At 38.1% G+C, this 22,500-nt stretch overlaps 1 protein-coding gene across 1 annotated transcript in view; it reads left to right on the top strand.

Annotated features, from left to right (window-relative positions):
• Positions 1 to 22,500, top strand: part of exoc3l2b (exocyst complex component 3-like 2b) — a gene marked incomplete at both ends in the record, with an annotated part of 64,801 nt that overhangs the window by 29,816 nt on the left and 12,485 nt on the right. The window contains 5 exons of the mRNA XM_080025224.1: positions 168 to 299; positions 758 to 885; positions 1,200 to 1,291; positions 1,469 to 1,643; positions 2,117 to 2,235. Of these exons, the coding sequence (XP_079881350.1) occupies positions 168 to 299; positions 758 to 885; positions 1,200 to 1,291; positions 1,469 to 1,643; positions 2,117 to 2,235 (646 nt within the window). The remainder of the gene's footprint in view (positions 1 to 167; positions 300 to 757; positions 886 to 1,199; positions 1,292 to 1,468; positions 1,644 to 2,116; positions 2,236 to 22,500) is intronic.

Genomic DNA, 22,500 nt, shown 5'->3' with positions numbered 1-22,500 from the left:
GGGAATGGGAACAGGTCTCCCTTGAAATAGAGTCTCCGGTCTCAATGGGATTTACCTGTATAAACAAAACAGATGGATGGATAGACAGACAGACAGACAGACAGACAGACAGACGGACAGACGGACAGACAGACAGATAGATAATGCCGTGCGTTTCTTTGTTTCAGTGCTAGAGATTCTCCAGTTGGTGAAGAAGAGAGACCTTCTCCTAGCAGACACTCACATCCTGGAGCTGGAGCAGGAGTGCACCGAGTCGGCTGCTGCTGAGCCCGAGGACATCGCCAGCCCCAGTGTCAAAGGTGTGTGTGTGTGTGTGTGTGTGTGTGTGTGTGTGTGTGTGTGTGTGTGTGTGTGTGTGTGTGTGTGTGTGTGTGTGTGTGTGTGTGTGTGTGTGTGTGTGTGAGAGTGAGTGAGTGAGTGAGTGAGTGAGTGAGTGAGTGTGTGGGTGTGGGTGGGTGGGTGGGTGATGATTTGTGTCTGTGTCTGTGTCTGTGTGTGTGTGTGTGTGTGTGTGTGTGTGTGTGTGTGTGTGTGTGTGTGTGTGTGTGTGTGTGTGTGTGTGAGTGTGTGTGTGTGTGTCTGTGTGTGTGTGTGCAAGTGTGTGTTTGTCCTCTCCTATGTAGATTTAAAAGGCTAATTCTTTTTTTTTTCATGCGATTTATAGACTAATTATAACATACTTATGAATATAATATTACATTTATACCAAGTCTGTTCTGAAAAATGCCAATCAATTCTACGCACTGCTCCTTTACAGATGGCGGACGGAGGAAGGCTAAGGATGTGGAGCTGTTGTATGAAGAGCTCCAGAAAGAGCTGTGGTCCGTGGTGAGAGAGTCTCTGCGATGCCCAACAGCAGGCCCTAATCTGGGCCTCGTGGTTCAGGTAAGAGGGGTAGTGTTTGGACGTCCTAGGAAAATCAAACTCTGTTCGAAAAAATAAAAATCTGAATTTCAATAAGCTTAATCACGGCGCTGATATGGAAGCTTGTATTGACTCTGGATACTTTCGGTAATTATTAATAACACGCAAATTACTTGCACGAATAAAATGCGCCCTGTGTGCAAATATCACCTCACTTGTGTATCTTTATTTATCTCTCTGTGTGTTTCTATCTGTGTGTGTGTGTGTGTGTGTGTGTGTGTGTGTGTGTGTGTGTGTGTGTGTGTGTATCTCTGTGTGTGTGTGTGTGTGTGTAGGTTTTACAGCAGGAGGAGCAGGTGGACAGAGATTGGGCCGTCAGTCCGTCCGCGGCCCCCGGCGGCCCCAGACCCCGCGGGCTCAAACAGAGGTTCAATTCACTTTATTTAAGAAGGGGACTGTGTGTGTGTGTGCGTGTGTGTGTGCGTGTGCGTGTGTGCGCGCGTGTGTGTGTGTGCGTGCGTGCGTCATACTTGGGTTAAAAATGCCAGAATTAGCCAAAATATATATATATATACATTTCACTCACTTACATACTTTTCCTCAGGTGGAGGGAGGCGGTGGAGGAAGCAGCCGATGGTTCTCTGCCCCAGAGAGCTGAGTTCACGGCCGGGGAACTGGACCGATACCTGGACAAGCTGAGAGGACGAGTGGTCGAAGATCTGGGGGCCGCCAACAGGAACGTGGTGGCTATTTACCCAGAAGAATACCAGCCATTTCAAGTGAGACTATCTATCTGTCTGTCTGTCTGTCTGTCTGTCTGTCTGTCTGTCTGTCTGTCTGTCTGTCTGTCTGTCTGTCTATCTATCTATCTATCTATCTATCTATCTATCTATCTATCTATCTATCTATCTATCTATCTATCTATCTATCTATCTATCTATCTATCTATCTATCTATCTATCTATCTATCTATCTATCTATCTATCTATCTATCTATCTATCTATCTATCTATCTATCTATCTATCTATCTATCTATCTATCTATCAATCAATCAATCAATCAATCAAATGTATTATCAATTAATTAGTTAAATATAAAACATTGTATATATGATTATATTAATTATGTTTTATATTCAACTTTTCTCATTTTATAATTTTGGACTTTTTATTTTCCAGCACTTTGAATTAAAAGAAATTAAAAAACAACTGCGTCCTTCTAACCTTTGACCTTTGACCTTTGACCCTTCAGGTGTACGTGCAGAGTTACCACCAGGCTGTTGCTAGGCGACTGGAGGCCATCACTGACAACCAGCTGGAGATAACTGACATATACTCACTGCTAGACTGGCTGCACAACATATACAACAGGTAATACATACAGTACTGTGTGTGTGTGTGTGTGTGTGTGTGTGTGTGTGTGTGTGTGTGTGTGTGTGTGTGTGTGTGTGTGTGTGTGAAAAACTTCTGAAACAGTCTAATTTTTTCTCTGATGATCATAAATTACATGTAACAGCAAACAAGACCATCAGTGCAAAGAATGCTATTTTTATACAGTTTTTCTTAATGCCTTTGTCATGGATATACGCTCACCCAGGAACAACAGCTCGCGTGGTAAAAACACTACTGCTTTTGTCCACTGGGGGCGCTGGAATTAACACACACTGAAAGTTCCTTAGAGCAACTTTAACTGACAAAAGAAGTGTGTTTTTTTTATTTTCGTAGTATCTAGTCCTCACTTGGTGGGTGTAGGGTCATAGTCCCTGTTTAACTATGTACGTGTGTATGTGTGTGTGTGTTTGTGTCTGGCTGTCTTGTCTGTCTGTGTTTATGTGTGTGTGTCTGTGTGTGTCTCTCTCTGTGTGTGTGTGTGAGTGTGTGTGTGTCTGTCTGTCTGTCTGTCTGTCTTTCTGTGTGTTTTATTGGTGTGAATGCTGAAAGCATTCACAGCATTGATATTCTGCGTATTTGGTGTGAATGCTGAAAGCATTCACAGCATTGATATTCTGCGTATTTGGTGTGAATGCTGAAAGCATTCACAGCATTGATATTCTGCGTATTTATTGGTGTGAATGCTGAAAGCATTCACAGCATTGATATTCTGCGTATTTGGTGTGAATGCTGAAAGCATTCACAGCATTGATATTCTGCGTATTTGGTGTGAATGCTGAAAGCATTCACAGCATTGATATTCTGCGTATTTATTCTTATTCTTATTATTCCGCCCGCTTTTCATGGACGTCCATATCTTCAACATGCTTCATTCCACAAACTTCCTTCAACTATCCTCATATTCAGCCCATTTTCCACATTATTGCTTTCATTCAAAATTTTCAAAAAAATTAATAACTTCATAATTAATAGCAATTAAACAAAAATTATTTAACATTGAAGCGGATAGGAGCAGCATTCCAAACCGCTAAAACTTCCTCTGCTTTGAAACCTATCTCCTCCCGCATTTTTTCAGCTAGAGACTCCATTCAAACGTTAAACAATTCACATTAATTACAGCTATTAAACACTTATTCAACTTTTTAAAATCTTCAACTGTCTTTGAACAAACACAGTTTTAGTTTTAAGCTTTTTTCAACCTCTTTCTAAATTTATAATGGGATCCGGATGGGACGGAATGTTCAGAGGCAGACTGGGGAAACCAACTGTTACAGTGTAGAACTGGTGTAAAAATACACCAAAACCTTCCACTTAACTGCCTCTCACTCCCACAAATTAAACCCTACGTGGATAATTTTTACATCAAAATGTAGGACATATTCTGCCGGTCGCATAGATGTGACTACTGAAGCAATCGGACTTACACAATGGGAGGTCTGGGCTTCCAAGCTAAATGGTGTCCAACCAACTGCCGCCTTGATAACTGAGACATGACATTTCTGGAGAAAGGCAGACTGTACCACACCTTTGAAATGCTCTGGTTCTCATATTCTTCACATTACAGACATAATCTTCACACTGTGTCTTCATCAGATTCTTCTGGTTCTAACAATAAAATAATTTTGTCAGTTAGACTCAGGGTCCGCTAGTTAGAGGCAGCGGTTTGAGGTGACGTTTTGGATGAAATTACCTCTCTGAGGCCTCTAAAAGGTGGGATTTCTGCCTGATCACAGACCCTCAATAAGACATACACTCACCTTGGTGACTCACTCTGCCCATTAAAGGGCAATTTCACTTTTTTTTCTTGATTCTTTTTTTCTTTTTTCCGCTTTATTAGACAGTTCGTAGAGGCACAGTTGAAATGGGGCAAACACTCTGCTCTTTGAAGGCCTATTTCACACATACATTGTTTTTCATGTCTTTCAATTGTAATTTTATCTAGACATTTTTAAATATTCAACATCATTCCTATTAGAGTTAAACAATTCACTACTGTTCATATTTAAGACTGTTTCTTACTTTTCCACATCTTCATACTCCTTTAGCTGATTCATATAAATTCAAGCCATCAAGGTAGTTTAGCTCCAAGTCTATTCAATTACTATTTCATAGTTTTAAGATTTGTATCCATGTCTTTCAACTTCTTCATAACTTCAGCAAGAAATGTTATTCAAACCTCTATATATTCAACTTTTCAACTCCTTTTAAGGATTCAAATTGTCCCATGTTCGTCTTGCATGGGAGCACATTTCCATAATTCACAATTTTTTCATAAAATTCATAACTTCAGAGATATTTAAAGGTTTATTACACCCAAAAAAGACATATTCTGCCGGTCGCATAGATGTGACTACCGAACCTACACAATGGAAGTTTTGGGCTTCCAAGCTAAATGGTGTCCAACCAACTGCTGCATATCAGTGTATTACAGGACCAAAATAACTGAAGACACTGTCATCAACTGTTGCCATAGAAACCAGTAACATCCCATGAGAAACTGTGTGTGTGTTTGTGTGAGTGAGAGAGTCCGTGTGTGTGTGTGTGTGTGTGTGTGTGTGTGTGTGTGTGTGTGTGTGTGTGTGTGTGTGTGAGTGAGAGAGTGTGAATGTGAAGAGACGTGCAGTGAGGTTTATGGCTGGTGAGGCACTGTCTTTTTTTAATCCTAATGTTTTTTGGGCTTTGGGGTGAAGAGGAGAGATATGGCACAGTTCTAAATGAAATAGTAATTTATTTACTTGATTAAATATGCAATAATATCTAATATTAATTGCATAGTTTGTCTTGCTGCAGTTATACCATTGTGTAGGCTATTTGAAATAGATAATTTAAAAAAAAACTCATCTCCTTTTAAACTTATTTTACACAAGTATGACCTTTATAAACTTCGACTTTATAAACCTTTAGTTTTTCCACTTTTGTTCAACTTTTCAACTCAGCAGGAAATGCTTTTTTTCAGATCGTTCATTGAACGCGTGTTATCTTTGTCCTGTGGGTGGCAGCAATGTGCTGAAAAGGCAATTGCCGGAAATTAAAAGAAGAAGAAGAAGAAGCCGCCTCCGCTTCCGCCTCCGTTCTAGCCTCCACCGCAATCTTTTATTTTATGTTGTAGCTTACTGAGTTGACTCAGACGAGCTCTCCATCAAGCCATCAATGTACTTTAGCTCCAAGTCTAATCAATTACTATTTCACAGTTTTAAGTTTTTTATCCATATCTTGGAATCTTCTGATTCTCACGGTATCTTCATTTTGTCTGTCAGACAAACGGTTTGCGTGTGAGAGGCAGAAGTTTGAAGGATGCGTTTCGCTCAGCTCTAAAGGTGGAGAGGGACCACAGCTGTTACCAATTGGCCCTGATTAGCTCACCACCGCGCCATAGGAATATAGAGTTCTCTTTATAGATGTGACCTGCTCTGATAGATTCAACAACTTTGGTGGCTTAGTGGTTTAAGCCTAGGTCTCGCAGCCTGAAGATCACAGGTCCGAATCCTGCTTAGGGAATAACATTTTCACCTTAAATCTTTGTGTGAAGGGGAACATGTCTCGTGGGAAGTGCATATGACACATTAGGCATATCTATAATTTATTTTATTTTTTTTTAAACCCTGAGCTTAAAGTTGGTGGTTCAAGTCCCAGTTACCGCAAAATATAGACTTACACGGATTTTCTTCTAACTTTGCACAAATGTTTATTATGACTCAATTATAACCCCATAGGAGTTTAGAGGTCAAAGGTCAAGTTTCAAGGTCATAATTCATAAATTTTTAATTCATTTTTCATAGATTGTATTATTCAATCATTCTATTCATTCAGATATATTCATCCTTCGTTCTTCATCAACATTCAGCAGTGAAGTTTATTCAGCATCAGCTTCAGTTCAGCAGCGCAGCATTCACACCGCAATTTCTTCAGGAATTGCATTTCTAGTTATTCTTATTATTATTATTCCGCCCGCTTTTCATGCACGTCCATATCTTCAACATGCTTCATTCCACAAACTTCCTTCAACTATCCTCATATTCAGCCCATTTTCCACATTATTGCTTTCATTCAAAAATTTCAAAAAAATTTATAACTTCATAATTAATAGCAATTAAACAAAAATTATTTAACATTGAAGCGGATGGGAGCAGCATTCCAAACCGCTAAAACTTCCTCTGCTTTGAAACCTATCTCCTCCCGCATTTTTTCAGCTAGAGACTCCATTCAAACGTTAAACAATTCACATTAATTACAGCTATTAAACACTTATTCAACTTTTTAAAATCTTCAACTGTCTTTGAACAAACACAGTTTTAGTTTTAAGCTTTTTTCAACCTCTTTCTAAATTTATAATGGGATCCGGATGGGACGGAATGTTCAGAGGCAGAGTGGGGAAACCAACTGTTACAGTGTAGAACTGGTGTAAAAATACACCAAAACCTTCCACATAACTGCCTCTCACTCCCACAAATTTAACCCTACGCGGATAATTTTTACATCAAAATGTAGGACATATTCTGCCGGTCGCATAGATGTGACTACTTAAGCGATCGGACCTACACAATGGGAGTTTTGGGCTTCCCAGCTAAATGGTGTCCAACCAACTGCCGCCTTGATAACTGAGACATGACATTTCTGGAGAAAGGCAGACTGTACCACACCTTTAAAATAGTCTGGTTCTCATATTCTTCACATTACAGACACAATCTTCACACTGTGTCTTCATCAGATTCTTCTGGTTCTAACAATAAAATAATTTTGTCAGTTAGACTCACGGTGCGTCAGTTAGAGGCAGCGGTTTGAGGTGACGTTTCGAAAGAAATGACCTCTCTGAGGCCTCTAAAAGGTGGGATTTCTGCCTGATCAAAGACCCTCAATAAGACATACACTCACCTTGGTGACTCACTCTGCCTATTAAAGGGCAATTTCACTTTTTTTTCTTGATAATTTTTTTCTTTTTTCCGCTTTATTAGACAGTTCGGAGAGGCACAGTAAGACACACACACACACACACACAGAGACACACTCACACACACACACACACACACACACACACAGACACACACACACACACACACACACGCACACCATAGGAATATACAGTTCTTTCTATAAGTTTGACCTGCTCTATGAGTTTTAACCACTAGATTGGTGGCTTAGTGGTTTAAGTCCAGGTCTTATAATCAAAAGGTGACAGGTTCAAATCTAGCTTGTGGAATAAAATTTTCACCTCAAATCTTTGTGTGAAGGGGAACGTGTCTCATGGTAAGTGCATATGACACATTAGGCATATCTAAGGTTTTTTTTTTTTTTTTTTTTAACCCTGAGCTTAAAGTTGGCGGTTCAAGCCCCAGTTACCGCTAAATTTAGACTTACACGGATTTTCTTCTAACTTTGCACAAATGTTTATTATGACTCAATTATAACCCCAGAGGAGTTTAGAGGTCAAAGGTCAACTTTCAAGGTCATAATTCATTAATTTTTCATAAATTGTATTATTCAATCATTCTATTCATTCAGATATATTCATCCTTCGTTCTTCATCAACATTCAGCAGTGAAGTTTATTCAGCATCAGCTTCAGTTCAGCAGCGCAGCATTCACACCGCAATTTCTTCAGGAATTGCATTTCTAGTTATTATTATTTTACTTCCGCCCGCTTTTCAGGGCCGGCCATATCTTCAACATGCTTCATTCCACAAACTATATTCAACTATCCTCATATTCAGCCCATTTTCCACATTATTGCTTTCATTCAAAAATTTCAAAAAAATTAATAACTTCATAATTAATAGCAATTAAACAAAAATTATTTAACATTGAAGTGGATAGGAGCAGCATTCCAAACCGCTAAAACTTCCTCTGCTTTGAAACCTATCTCCTCCCGCATTTTTTCAGCTAGAGACTCCATTCAAACATTAAACAATTCACATTAATTACAGCTATTAAACACTTATTCAACTTTTTAAAATCTTCAACTGTCTTTGAACAAACACAGTTTTAGTTTTAAGCTTTTTTCAACCTCTTTCTAAATTTATAATGGGATCCGGATGGGACGGAATGTTCAGAGGCAGACTGGGGAAACCAACTGTTACAGTGTAGAACTGGTGTAAAAATACACCAAAACCTTCCACTTAACTGCCTCTCACTCCCACAAATTAAACCCTACGTGGATAATTTTTACATCAAAATGTAGGACATATTCTGCCGGTCGCATAGATGTGACTACTGAAGCAATCGGACTTACACAATGGGAGGTCTGGGCTTCCAAGCTAAATGGTGTCCAACCAACTGCCGCCTTGATAACTGAGACATGACATTTCTGGAGAAAGGCAGACTGTACCACACCTTTGAAATGCTCTGGTTCTCATATTCTTCACATTACAGACATAATCTTCACACTGTGTCTTCATCAGATTCTTCTGGTTCTAACAATAAAATAATTTTGTCAGTTAGACTCAGGGTCCGCTAGTTAGAGGCAGCGGTTTGAGGTGACGTTTTGGATGAAATGACCTCTCTGAGGCCTCTAAAAGGTGGGATTTCTGCCTGATCACAGACCCTCAATAAGACATACACTCACCTTGGTGACTCACTCTGCCCATTAAAGGGCAATTTCACTTTTTTTTCTTGATTCTTTTTTTCTTTTTTCCGCTTTATTAGACAGTTCGTAGAGGCACAGTTGAAATGGGGCAAACACTCTGCTCTTTGAAGGCCTATTTCACACATACATTGTTTTTCATGTCTTTCAATTGTAATTTTATCTAGACATTTTTAAATATTCAACATCATTCCTATTAGAGTTAAACAATTCACTACTGTTCATATTTAAGACTGTTTCTTACTTTTCCACATCTTCATACTCCTTTAGCTGATTCATATAAATTCAAGCCATCAAGGTAGTTTAGCTCCAAGTCTATTCAATTACTATTTCATAGTTTTAAGATTTGTATCCATGTCTTTCAACTTCTTCATAATTTCAGCAAGAAATGTTATTCAAACCTCTATATATTCAACTTTTCAACTCCTTTTAAGGATTCAAATTGTCCCATGTTCGTCTTGCATGGGAGCACATTTCCATAATTCACAATTTTTTCATAAAATTCATAACTTCAGAGATATTTAAAGGTTTATTACACCCAAAAAAGACATATTCTGCCGGTCGCATAGATGTGACTACCGAACCTACACAATGGAAGTTTTGGGCTTCCAAGCTAAATGGTGTCCAACCAACTGCTGCATATCAGTGTATTACAGGACCAAAATAACTGAAGACACTGTCATCAACTGTTGCCATAGAAACCAGTAACATCCCATGTGAAACTGTGTGTGTGTTTGTGTGAGTGAGAGAGTCCGTGTGTGTGTGTGTGTGTGTGTGTGTGTGTGTGTGTGTGTGTGTGTGTGTGTGTGTGTGTGTGTGTGTGTGTGTGAGTGAGAGAGTGTGATTGTGAAGAGACGTGCAGTGAGGTTTATGGCTGGTGAGGCACTGTCTTTTTTTAATCCTAATGTTTTTTGGGCTTTGGGGTGAAGAGGAGAGATATGGCACAGTTCTAAATGAAATAGTAATTTATTTACTTGATTAAATATGCAATAATATCTAATATTAATTGCATAGTTTGTCTTGCTGCAGTTATACCATTGTGTAGGCTATTTGAAATAGATAATTTAAAAAAAAACTCATCTCCTTTTAAACTTATTTTACACAAGTATGACCTTTATAAACTTCGACTTTATAAACCTTTAGTTTTTCCACTTTTGTTCAACTTTTCAACTCAGCAGGAAATGCTTTTTTTCAGATCGTTCATTGAACGCGTGTTATCTTTGTCCTGTGGGTGGCAGCAATGTGCTGAAAAGGCAATTGCCGGAAATTAAAAGAAGAAGAAGAAGAAGCCGCCTCCGCTTCCGCCTCCGTTCTAGCCTCCACCGCAATCTTTTATTTTATGTTGTAGCTTACTGAGTTGACTCAGACGAGCTCTCCATCAAGCCATCAATGTACTTTAGCTCCAAGTCTAATCAATTACTATTTCACAGTTTTAAGTTTTTTATCCATATCTTGGAATCTTCTGATTCTCACGGTATCTTCATTTTGTCTGTCAGACAAACGGTTTGCGTGTGAGAGGCAGAAGTTTGAAGGATGCGTTTCGCTCAGCTCTAAAGGTGGAGAGGGACCACAGCTGTTACCAATTGGCCCTGATTAGCTCACCACCGCGCCGTAGGAATATAGAGTTCTCTTTATAGATGTGACCTGCTCTGATAGATTCAACAACTTTGGTGGCTTAGTGGTTTAAGCCTAGGTCTCGCAGCCTGAAGATCACAGGTCCGAATCCTGCTTAGGGAATAACATTTTCACCTTAAATCTTTGTGTGAAGGGGAACATGTCTCGTGGGAAGTGCATATGACACATTAGGCATATCTATAATTTATTTTTTATTTTTTTAAACCCTGAGCTTAAAGTTGGTGGTTCAAGTCCCAGTTACCGCAAAATATAGACTTACACGGATTTTCTTCTAACTTTGCACAAATGTTTATTATGACTCAATTATAACCCCATAGGAGTTTAGAGGTCAAAGGTCAAGTTTCAAGGTCATAATTCATAAATTTTTAATTCATTTTTCATAGATTGTATTATTCAATCATTCTATTCATTCAGATATATTCATCCTTCGTTCTTCATCAACATTCAGCAGTGAAGTTTATTCAGCATCAGCTTCAGTTCAGCAGCGCAGCATTCACACCGCAATTTCTTCAGGAATTGCATTTCTAGTTCTTATTATTATTATTCCGCCCGCTTTTCATGGACGTCCATATCTTCAACATGCTTCATTCCACAAACTTCCTTCAACCATCCTCATATTCAGCCCATTTTCCACATTATTGCTTTCATTCAAAATTTTCAAAAAAATTAATAACTTCATAATTAATAGCAATTAAACAAAAATTATTTAACATTGAAGCGGATAGGAGCAGCATTCCAAACCGCTAAAACTTCCTCTGCTTTGAAACCTATCTCCTCCCGCATTTTTTCAGCTAGAGACTCCATTCAAACGTTAAACAATTCACATTAATTACAGCTATTAAACACTTATTCAACTTTTTAAAATCTTCAACTGTCTTTGAACAAACACAGTTTTAGTTTTAAGCTTTTTTCAACCTCTTTCTAAATTTATAATGGGATCCGGATGGGACGGAATGTTCAGAGGCAGACTGGGGAAACCAACTGTTACAGTGTAGAACTGGTGTAAAAATACACCAAAACCTTCCACATAACTGCCTCTCACTCCCACAAATTAAACCCTACGTGGATAATTTTTACATCAAAATGTAGGACATATTCTGCCGGTCGCATAGATGTGACTACTGAAGCAATCGGACTTACACAATGGGAGGTCTGGGCTTCCAAGCTAAATGGTGTCCAACCAACTGCCGCCTTGATAACTGAGACATGACATTTCTGGAGAAAGGCAGACTGTACCACACCTTTGAAATGCTCTGGTTCTCATATTCTTCACATTACAGACATAATCTTCACACTGTGTCTTCATCAGATTCTTCTGGTTCTAACAATAAAATAATTTTGTCAGTTAGACTCAGGGTCCGCTAGTTAGAGGCAGCGGTTTGAGGTGACGTTTTGGATGAAATGACCTCTCTGAGGCCTCTAAAAGGTGGGATTTCTGCCTGATCACAGACCCTCAATAAGACATACACTCACCTTGGTGACTCACTCTGCCCATTAAAGGGCAATTTCACTTTTTTTTCTTGATTCTTTTTTTCTTTTTTCCGCTTTATTAGACAGTTCGTAGAGGCACAGTTGAAATGGGGCAAACACTCTGCTCTTTGAAGGCCTATTTCACACATACATTGTTTTTCATGTCTTTCAATTGTAATTTTATCTAGACATTTTTAAATATTCAACATCATTCCTATTAGAGTTAAACAATTCACTACTGTTCATATTTAAGACTGTTTCTTACTTTTCCACATCTTCATACTCCTTTAGCTGATTCATATAAATTCAAGCCATCAAGGTAGTTTAGCTCCAAGTCTATTCAATTACTATTTCATAGTTTTAAGATTTGTATCCATGTCTTTCAACTTCTTCATAACTTCAGCAAGAAATGTTATTCAAACCTCTATATATTCAACTTTTCAACTCCTTTTAAGGATTCAAATTGTCCCATGTTCGTCTTGCATGGGAGCACATTTCCATAATTCACAATTTTTTCATAAAATTCATAACTTCAGAGATATTTAAAGGTTTATTACACCCAAAAAAGACATATTCTGCCGGTCGCATAGATGTGACTACCGAACCTACACAATGGAAGTTTTGGGCTTCCAAGCTAAATGGTGTCCAACCAACTGCTGCATATCAGTGTATTACAGGACCAAAATAACTGAAGACACTGTCATCAACTGTTGCCATAGAAACCAGTAACATCCCATGTGAAACTGTGTGTGTGTTTGTGTGAGTGAGAGAGTCCGTGTGTGTGTGTGTGTGTGTGTGTGTGTGTGTGTGTGTGTGTGTGTGAGTGAGAGAGTGTGAATGTGAAGAGACGTGCAGTGAGGTTTATGGCTGGTGAGGCACTGTCTTTTTTTAATCCTAATGTTTTTTGGGCTTTGGGGTGAAGAGGAGAGATATGGCACAGTTCTAAATGAAATAGTAATTTATTTACTTGATTAAATATGCAATAATATCTAATATTAATTGCATAGTTTGTCTTGCTGCAGTTATACCATTGTGTAGGCTATTTGAAATAGATAATTTAAAAAAAAACTCATCTCCTTTTAAACTTATTTTACACAAGTATGACCTTTATAAACTTCGACTTTATAAACCTTTAGTTTTTCCACTTTTGTTCAACTTTTCAACTCAGCAGGAAATGCTTTTTTTCAGATCGTTCATTGAACGCGTGTTATCTTTGTCCTGTGGGTGGCAGCAATGTGCTGAAAAGGCAATTGCCGGAAATTAAAAGAAGAAGAAGAAGAAGCCGCCTCCGCTTCCGCCTCCGTTCTAGCCTCCACCGCAATCTTTTATTTTATGTTGTAGCTTACTGAGTTGACTCAGACGAGCTCTCCATCAAGCCATCAATGTACTTTAGCTCCAAGTCTAATCAATTACTATTTCACAGTTTTAAGTTTTTTATCCATATCTTGGAATCTTCTGATTCTCACGGTATCTTCATTTTGTCTGTCAGACAAACGGTTTGCGTGTGAGAGGCAGAAGTTTGAAGGATGCGTTTCGCTCAGCTCTAAAGGTGGAGAGGGACCACAGCTGTTACCAATTGGCCCTGATTAGCTCACCACCGCGCCATAGGAATATAGAGTTCTCTTTATAGATGTGACCTGCTCTGATAGATTCAACAACTTTGGTGGCTTAGTGGTTTAAGCCTAGGTCTCGCAGCCTGAAGATCACAGGTCCGAATCCTGCTTAGGGAATAACATTTTCACCTTAAATCTTTGTGTGAAGGGGAACATGTCTCGTGGGAAGTGCATATGACACATTAGGCATATCTATAATTTATTTTATTTTTTTTTAAACCCTGAGCTTAAAGTTGGTGGTTCAAGTCCCAGTTACCGCAAAATATAGACTTACACGGATTTTCTTCTAACTTTGCACAAATGTTTATTATGACTCAATTATAACCCCATAGGAGTTTAGAGGTCAAAGGTCAAGTTTCAAGGTCATAATTCATAAATTTTTAATTCATTTTTCATAGATTGTATTATTCAATCATTCTATTCATTCAGATATATTCATCCTTCGTTCTTCATCAACATTCAGCAGTGAAGTTTATTCAGCATCAGCTTCAGTTCAGCAGCGCAGCATTCACACCGCAATTTCTTCAGGAATTGCATTTCTAGTTATTGGTGTGAATGCTGAAAGCATTCACAGCATTGATATTCTGCGTATTTGGTGTGAATGCTGAAAGCATTCACAGCATTGATATTCTGCGTATTTATTATTATTTCACTTCCGCCCGCTTTTCAGGTCGGGCCATATCTTCAACATGCTTCATTCCACAAACTTCCTTCAACTATCCTCATATTCAGCTAATTTTTCACATTATTGCTTTTATTCAAAAATTTCAAAAAAATTCATATTATATATAAATATTCAGCTTTTTAACAAATTATTTTAACATTGAAGCGGATAGGAGCAGCATTCCAAACCGCTAAAACTTCCTCTGCTTTGAAACCTATCTCCTCCCGCATTTTTTCAGCTACAACCTCCATTCAAACGTTAAACAATTCACATTAATTACAGCTATTAAAAACTCATTCAACTTTTTAAAATCTTCAACTGTCTTTGAACAAACACAGTTTTAGTTTTAAGCTTTTTTCAACCTCTTTCTAAATTTATAATGGGATCCGGATGGGACGGAATGTTCAGAGGCAGAGTGGGGGAACCAACTGTTACAGTGTAGAACTGGTGTAAAAATACACCAAAACCTTCCACTTAACTGCCTCTCACTCCCACCAATTAAACCCTACGTGGATAATTTTGACATCGAAATGTAGGACATATTCTGCCGGTCGCATAGATGTGACTACTTAAGCGATCGGACCTACACAATGGGAGTTTTGGGCTTCCCAGCTAAATGGTGTCCAACCAACTGCCGCCTTGATAACTGAGACATGACATTTCTGGAGAAAGGCAGACTGTACCACACCTTTAAAATGCTCTGGTTCTCATATGCTTCACATTACAGGCACAATCTTCACACTGTGTCTTCATCAGATTCTTCTGGTTCTAACAATAAAATAATTTTGTCAGTTAGACTCACGGTGCGTCAGTTAGAGGCAGCGGTTTGAGGTGACGTTTCGAAAGAAATGACCTCTCTGAGGCCTCTAAAAGGTGGGATTTCTGCCTGATCAAAGACCCTCAATAAGACATACACTCACCTTGGTGACTCACTCTGCCTATTAAAGGGCAATTTCACTTTTTTTTCTTGATAATTTTTTTCTTTTTTCCGCTTTATTAGACAGTTCGGAGAGGCACAGTAAGACACACACACACACACACACAGACACACTCACACACACACACACACACACGCACACACGCACACCATAGGAATATACAGTTCTTTCTATAAATTTGACCTGCTCTATAAATTTTTAAACACCAGATTGATGGCTTAGTGGTTTAAGTCCAGGTCTTATAATCAAAAGGTCACAGGTTCAAATCTAGCTTGTGGAATAAAATTGTCACCTCAAATCTTTGTGTGAAGGGGAACGTGTCTCATGGTAAGTGCATATGACACATTAGGCATATCTAGAGTTTTTTTTTTTTTTTTTTTTTTTAACCCTGAAATTAAAGTTGGCGGTTCAAGCCCCAGTTACCGCTAAATTTAGACTTACACGGATTTTCTTCTAACTTTGCACAAATGTTTATTATGACTCAATTATAACCCCAGAGGAGTTTAGAGGTCAAAGGTCAACTTTCAAGGTCATCATTCATTAATTTTTCATTAATTTTTCATTAATTTTTCATAAATTGTATTATTCAATCATTCTATTCATTCAGATATATTCATCCTTCGTTCTTCATCAACATTCAGCAGTGAAGTTTATTTAGCATCAGCTTCAGTTCAGCAGCGCAGCATTCACACCGCAATTTCTTCAGGAATTGCATTTCTAGTTATTCTTATTATTATTATTCCGCCCGCTTTTCATGCACGTCCATATCTTCAACATGCTTCATTCCACAAACTTCCTTCAACTATCCTCATATTCAGCCCATTTTCCACATTATTGCTTTCATTCAAAATTTTCAAAAAAATTAATAACTTCATAATTAATAGCAATTAAACAAAAAATATTTAACATTGAAGCGGATGGGAGCAGCATTCCAAACCGCTAAAACTTCCTCTGCTTTGAAACCTATCTCCTCCCGCATTTTTTCAGCTAGAGACTCCATTCAAACGTTAAACAATTCACATTAATTACAGCTATTAAACACTTATTCAACTTTTTAAAATCTTCAACTGTCTTTGAACAAACACAGTTTTAGTTTTAAGCTTTTTTCAACCTCTTTCTAAATTTATAATGGGATCCGGATGGGACGGAATGTTCAGAGGCAGACTGGGGAAACCAACTGTTACAGTGTAGAACTGGTGTAAAAATACACCAAAACCTTCCACTTAACTGCCTCTCACTCCCACAAATTAAACCCTACGTGGATAATTTTTACATCAAAATGTAGGACATATTCTGCCGGTCGCATAGATGTGACTACTGAAGCAATCGGACTTACACAATGGGAGGTCTGGGCTTCCAAGCTAAATGGTGTCCAACCAACTGCCGCCTTGATAACTGAGACATGACATTTCTGGAGAAAGGCAGACTGTACCACACCTTTGAAATGCTCTGGTTCTCATATTCTTCACATTACAGACATAATCTTCACACTGTGTCTTCATCAGATTCTTCTGGTTCTAACAATAAAATAATTTTGTCAGTTAGACTCAGGGTCCGCTAGTTAGAGGCAGCGGTTTGAGGTGACGTTTTGGATGAAATGACCTCTCTGAGGCCTCTAAAAGGTGGGATTTCTGCCTGATCACAGACCCTCAATAAGACATACACTCACCTTGGTGACTCACTCTGCCCATTAAAGGGCAATTTCACTTTTTTTTCTTGATTCTTTTTTTCTTTTTTCCGCTTTATTAGACAGTTCGTAGAGGCACAGTTGAAATGGGGCAAACACTCTGCTCTTTGAAGGCCTATTTCACACATACATTGTTTTTCATGTCTTTCAATTGTAATTTTATCTAGACATTTTTAAATATTCAACATCATTCCTATTAGAGTTAAACAATTCACTACTGTTCATATTTAAGACTGTTTCTTACTTTTCCACATCTTCATACTCCTTTAGCTGATTCATATAAATTCAAGCCATCAAGGTAGTTTAGCTCCAAGTCTATTCAATTACTATTTCATAGTTTTAAGATTTGTATCCATGTCTTTCAACTTCTTCATAACTTCAGCAAGAAATGTTATTCAAACCTCTATATATTCAACTTTTCAACTCCTTTTAAGGATTCAAATTGTCCCATGTTCGTCTTGCATGGGAGCACATTTCCATAATTCACAATTTTTTCATAAAATTCATAACTTCAGAGATATTTAAAGGTTTATTACACCCAAAAAAGACATATTCTGCCGGTCGCATAGATGTGACTACCGAACCTACACAATGGAAGTTTTGGGCTTCCAAGCTAAATGGTGTCCAACCAACTGCTGCATATCAGTGTATTACAGGACCAAAATAACTGAAGACACTGTCATCAACTGTTGCCATAGAAACCAGTAACATCCCATGTGAAACTGTGTGTGTGTTTGTGTGAGTGAGAGAGTCCGTGTGTGTGTGTGTGTGTGTGTGTGTGTGTGTGTGTGTGTGTGTGTGTGTGTGTGTGTGTGTGTGAGTGAGAGAGTGTGAATGTGAAGAGACGTGCAGTGAGGTTTATGGCTGGTGAGGCACTGTCTTTTTTTAATCCTAATGTTTTTTGGGCTTTGGGGTGAAGAGGAGAGATATGGCACAGTTCTAAATGAAATAGTAATTTATTTACTTGATTAAATATGCAATAATATCTAATATTAATTGCATAGTTTGTCTTGCTGCAGTTATACCATTGTGTAGGCTATTTGAAATAGATAATTAAAAAAAAAACTCATCTCCTTTTAAACTTATTTTACACAAGTATGACCTTTATAAACTTCGACTTTATAAACCTTTAGTTTTTCCACTTTTGTTCAACTTTTCAACTCAGCAGGAAATGCTTTTTTTCAGATCGTTCATTGAACGCGTGTTATCTTTGTCCTGTGGGTGGCAGCAATGTGCTGAAAAGGCAATTGCCGGAAATTAAAAGAAGAAGAAGAAGCCGCCTCCGCTTCCGCCTCCGTTCTAGCCTCCACCGCAATCTTTTATTTTATGTTGTAGCTTACTGAGTTGACTCAGACGAGCTCTCCATCAAGCCATCAATGTACTTTAGCTCCAAGTCTAATCAATTACTATTTCACAGTTTTAAGTTTTTTATCCATATCTTGGAATCTTCTGATTCTCACGGTATCTTCATTTTGTCTGTCAGACAAACGGTTTGCGTGTGAGAGGCAGAAGTTTGAAGGATGCGTTTCGCTCAGCTCTAAAGGTGGAGAGGGACCACAGCTGTTACCAATTGGCCCTGATTAGCTCACCACCGCGCCATAGGAATATAGAGTTCTCTTTATAGATGTGACCTGCTCTGATAGATTCAACAACTTTGGTGGCTTAGTGGTTTAAGCCTAGGTCTCGCAGCCTGAAGATCACAGGTCCGAATCCTGCTTAGGGAATAACATTTTCACCTTAAATCTTTGTGTGAAGGGGAACATGTCTCGTGGGAAGTGCATATGACACATTAGGCATATCTATAATTTTTTTTTTTTTTTTTTAAACCCTGAGCTTAAAGTTGGTGGTTCAAGTCCCAGTTACCGCAAAATATAGACTTACACGGATTTTCTTCTAACTTTGCACAAATGTTTATTATGACTCAATTATAACCCCATAGGAGTTTAGAGGTCAAAGGTCAAGTTTCAAGGTCATAATTCATACATTTTTAATTCATTTTTCATAGATTGTATTATTCAATCATTCTATTCATTCAGATATATTCATCCTTCGTTCTTCATCAACATTCAGCAGTGAAGTTTATTCAGCATCAGCTTCAGTTCAGCAGCGCAGCATTCACACCGCAATTTCTTCAGGAATTGCATTTCTAGTTCTTATTATTATTATTCCGCCCGCTTTTCATGGACGTCCATATCTTCAACATGCTTCATTCCACAAACTTCCTTCAACTATCCTCATATTCAGCCCATTTTCCACATTATTGCTTTCATTCAAAATTTTAAAAAAAATTAATAACTTCATAATTAATAGCAATTAAACAAAAATTATTTAACATTGAAGCGGATAGGAGCAGCATTCCAAACCGCTAAAACTTCCTCTGCTTTGAAACCTATCTCCTCCCGCATTTTTTCAGCTAGAGACTCCATTCAAACGTTAAACAATTCACATTAATTACAGCTATTAAACACTTATTCAACTTTTTAAAATCTTCAACTGTCTTTGAACAAACACAGTTTTAGTTTTAAGCTTTTTTCAACCTCTTTCTAAATTTATAATGGGATCCGGATGGGACGGAATGTTCAGAGGCAGACTGGGGAAACCAACTGTTACAGTGTAGAACTGGTGTAAAAATACACCAAAACCTTCCACTTAACTGCCTCTCACTCCCACAAATTAAACCCTACGTGGATAATTTTTACATCAAAATGTAGGACATATTCTGCCGGTCGCATAGATGTGACTACTGAAGCAATCGGACTTACACAATGGGAGGTCTGGGCTTCCAAGCTAAATGGTGTCCAACCAACTGCCGCCTTGATAACTGAGACATGACATTTCTGGAGAAAGGCAGACTGTACCACACCTTTGAAATGCTCTGGTTCTCATATTCTTCACATTACAGACATAATCTTCACACTGTGTCTTCATCAGATTCTTCTGGTTCTAACAATAAAATAATTTTGTCAGTTAGACTCAGGGTCCGCTAGTTAGAGGCAGCGGTTTGAGGTGACGTTTTGGATGAAATGACCTCTCTGAGGCCTCTAAAAGGTGGGATTTCTGCCTGATCACAGACCCTCAATAAGACATACACTCACCTTGGTGACTCACTCTGCCCATTAAAGGGCAATTTCACTTTTTTTTCTTGATTCTTTTTTTCTTTTTTCCGCTTTATTAGACAGTTCGTAGAGGCACAGTTGAAATGGGGCAAACACTCTGCTCTTTGAAGGCCTATTTCACACATACATTGTTTTTCATGTCTTTCAATTGTAATTTTATCTAGACATTTTTAAATATTCAACATCATTCCTATTAGAGTTAAACAATTCACTACTGTTCATATTTAAGACTGTTTCTTACTTTTCCACATCTTCATACTCCTTTAGCTGATTCATATAAATTCAAGCCATCAAGGTAGTTTAGCTCCAAGTCTATTCAATTACTATTTCATAGTTTTAAGATTTGTATCCATGTCTTTCAACTTCTTCATAACTTCAGCAAGAAATGTTATTCAAACCTCTATATATTCAACTTTTCAACTCCTTTTAAGGATTCAAATTGTCCCATGTTCGTCTTGCATGGGAGCACATTTCCATAATTCACAATTTTTTCATAAAATTCATAACTTCAGAGATATTTAAAGGTTTATTACACCCAAAAAAGACATATTCTGCCGGTCGCATAGATGTGACTACCGAACCTACACAATGGAAGTTTTGGGCTTCCAAGCTAAATGGTGTCCAACCAACTGCTGCATATCAGTGTATTACAGGACCAAAATAACTGAAGACACTGTCATCAACTGTTGCCATAGAAACCAGTAACATCCCATGTGAAACTGTGTGTGTGTTTGTGTGAGTGAGAGAGTCCGTGTGTGTGTGTGTGTGTGTGTGTGTGTGTGTGTGTGTGTGTGTGTGTGTGTGTGTGTGTGTGTGAGTGAGAGAGTGTGAATGTGAAGAGACGTGCAGTGAGGTTTATGGCTGGTGAGGCACTGTCTTTTTTTAATCCTAATGTTTTTTGGGCTTTGGGGTGAAGAGGAGAGATATGGCACAGTTCTAAATGAAATAGTAATTTATTTACTTGATTAAATATGCAATAATATCTAATATTAATTGCATAGTTTGTCTTGCTGCAGTTATACCATTGTGTAGGCTATTTGAAATAGATAATTTAAAAAAAAACTCATCTCCTTTTAAACTTATTTTACACAAGTATGACCTTTATAAACTTCGACTTTATAAACCTTTAGTTTTTCCACTTTTGTTCAACTTTTCAACTCAGCAGGAAATGCTTTTTTTCAGATCGTTCATTGAACGCGTGTTATCTTTGTCCTGTGGGTGGCAGCAATGTGCTGAAAAGGCAATTGCCGGAAATTAAAAGAAGAAGAAGAAGAAGCCGCCTCCGCTTCCGCCTCCGTTCTAGCCTCCACCGCAATCTTTTATTTTATGTTGTAGCTTACTGAGTTGACTCAGACGAGCTCTCCATCAAGCCATCAATGTACTTTAGCTCCAAGTCTAATCAATTACTATTTCACAGTTTTAAGTTTTTTATCCATATCTTGGAATCTTCTGATTCTCACGGTATCTTCATTTTGTCTGTCAGACAAACGGTTTGCGTGTGAGAGGCAGAAGTTTGAAGGATGCGTTTCGCTCAGCTCTAAAGGTGGAGAGGGACCACAGCTGTTACCAATTGGCCCTGATTAGCTCACCACCGCGCCATAGGAATATAGAGTTCTCTTTATAGATGTGACCTGCTCTGATAGATTCAACAACTTTGGTGGCTTAGTGGTTTAAGCCTAGGTCTCGCAGCCTGAAGATCACAGGTCCGAATCCTGCTTAGGGAATAACATTTTCACCTTAAATCTTTGTGTGAAGGGGAACATGTCTCGTGGGAAGTGCATATGACACATTAGGCATATCTATAATTTATTTTATTTTTTTTTAAACCCTGAGCTTAAAGTTGGTGGTTCAAGTCCCAGTTACCGCAAAATTTAGACTTACACGGATTTTCTTCTAACTTTGCACAAATGTTTATTATGACTCAATTATAACCCCATAGGAGTTTAGAGGTCAAAGGTCAAGTTTCAAGGTCATAATTCATAAATTTTTAATTCATTTTTCATAGATTGTATTATTCAATCATTCTATTCATTCAGATATATTCATCCTTCGTTCTTCATCAACATTCAGCAGTGAAGTTTATTCAGCATCAGCTTCAGTTCAGCAGCGCAGCATTCACACCGCAATTTCTTCAGGAATTGCATTTCTAGTTATTCTTATTATTATTATTCCGCCCGCTTTTAATGCACGTCCATATCTTCAACATGCTTCATTCCACAAACTTCCTTCAACTATCCTCATATTCAGCCCATTTTCCACATGTCTGCTTTCATTCAAAAATTTCAAAAAAATTAATAACTTCATAATTAATAGCAATTAAACAAAAATTATTTAACATTGAAGCGGATGGGAGCAGCATTCCAAACCGCTAAAACTTCCTCTGCTTTGAAACCTATCTCCTCCCGCATTTTTTCAGCTAGAGACTCCATTCAAACGTTAAACAATTCACATTAATTACAGCTATTAAAAACTCATTCAACTTTTTAAAATCTTCAACTGTCTTTGAACAAACACAGTTTTAGTTTTAAGCTTTTTTCAACCTCTT

This window comes from Ammodytes marinus, assembly GCF_949987685.1.
Source record: "Ammodytes marinus genome assembly, chromosome: 3".
NCBI lineage: Eukaryota > Metazoa > Chordata > Actinopteri > Uranoscopiformes > Ammodytidae > Ammodytes > Ammodytes marinus.
The sequence above is the reverse complement of the archived record's forward strand: the minus strand, read 5'-3'. Positions and strand labels throughout refer to the sequence as shown.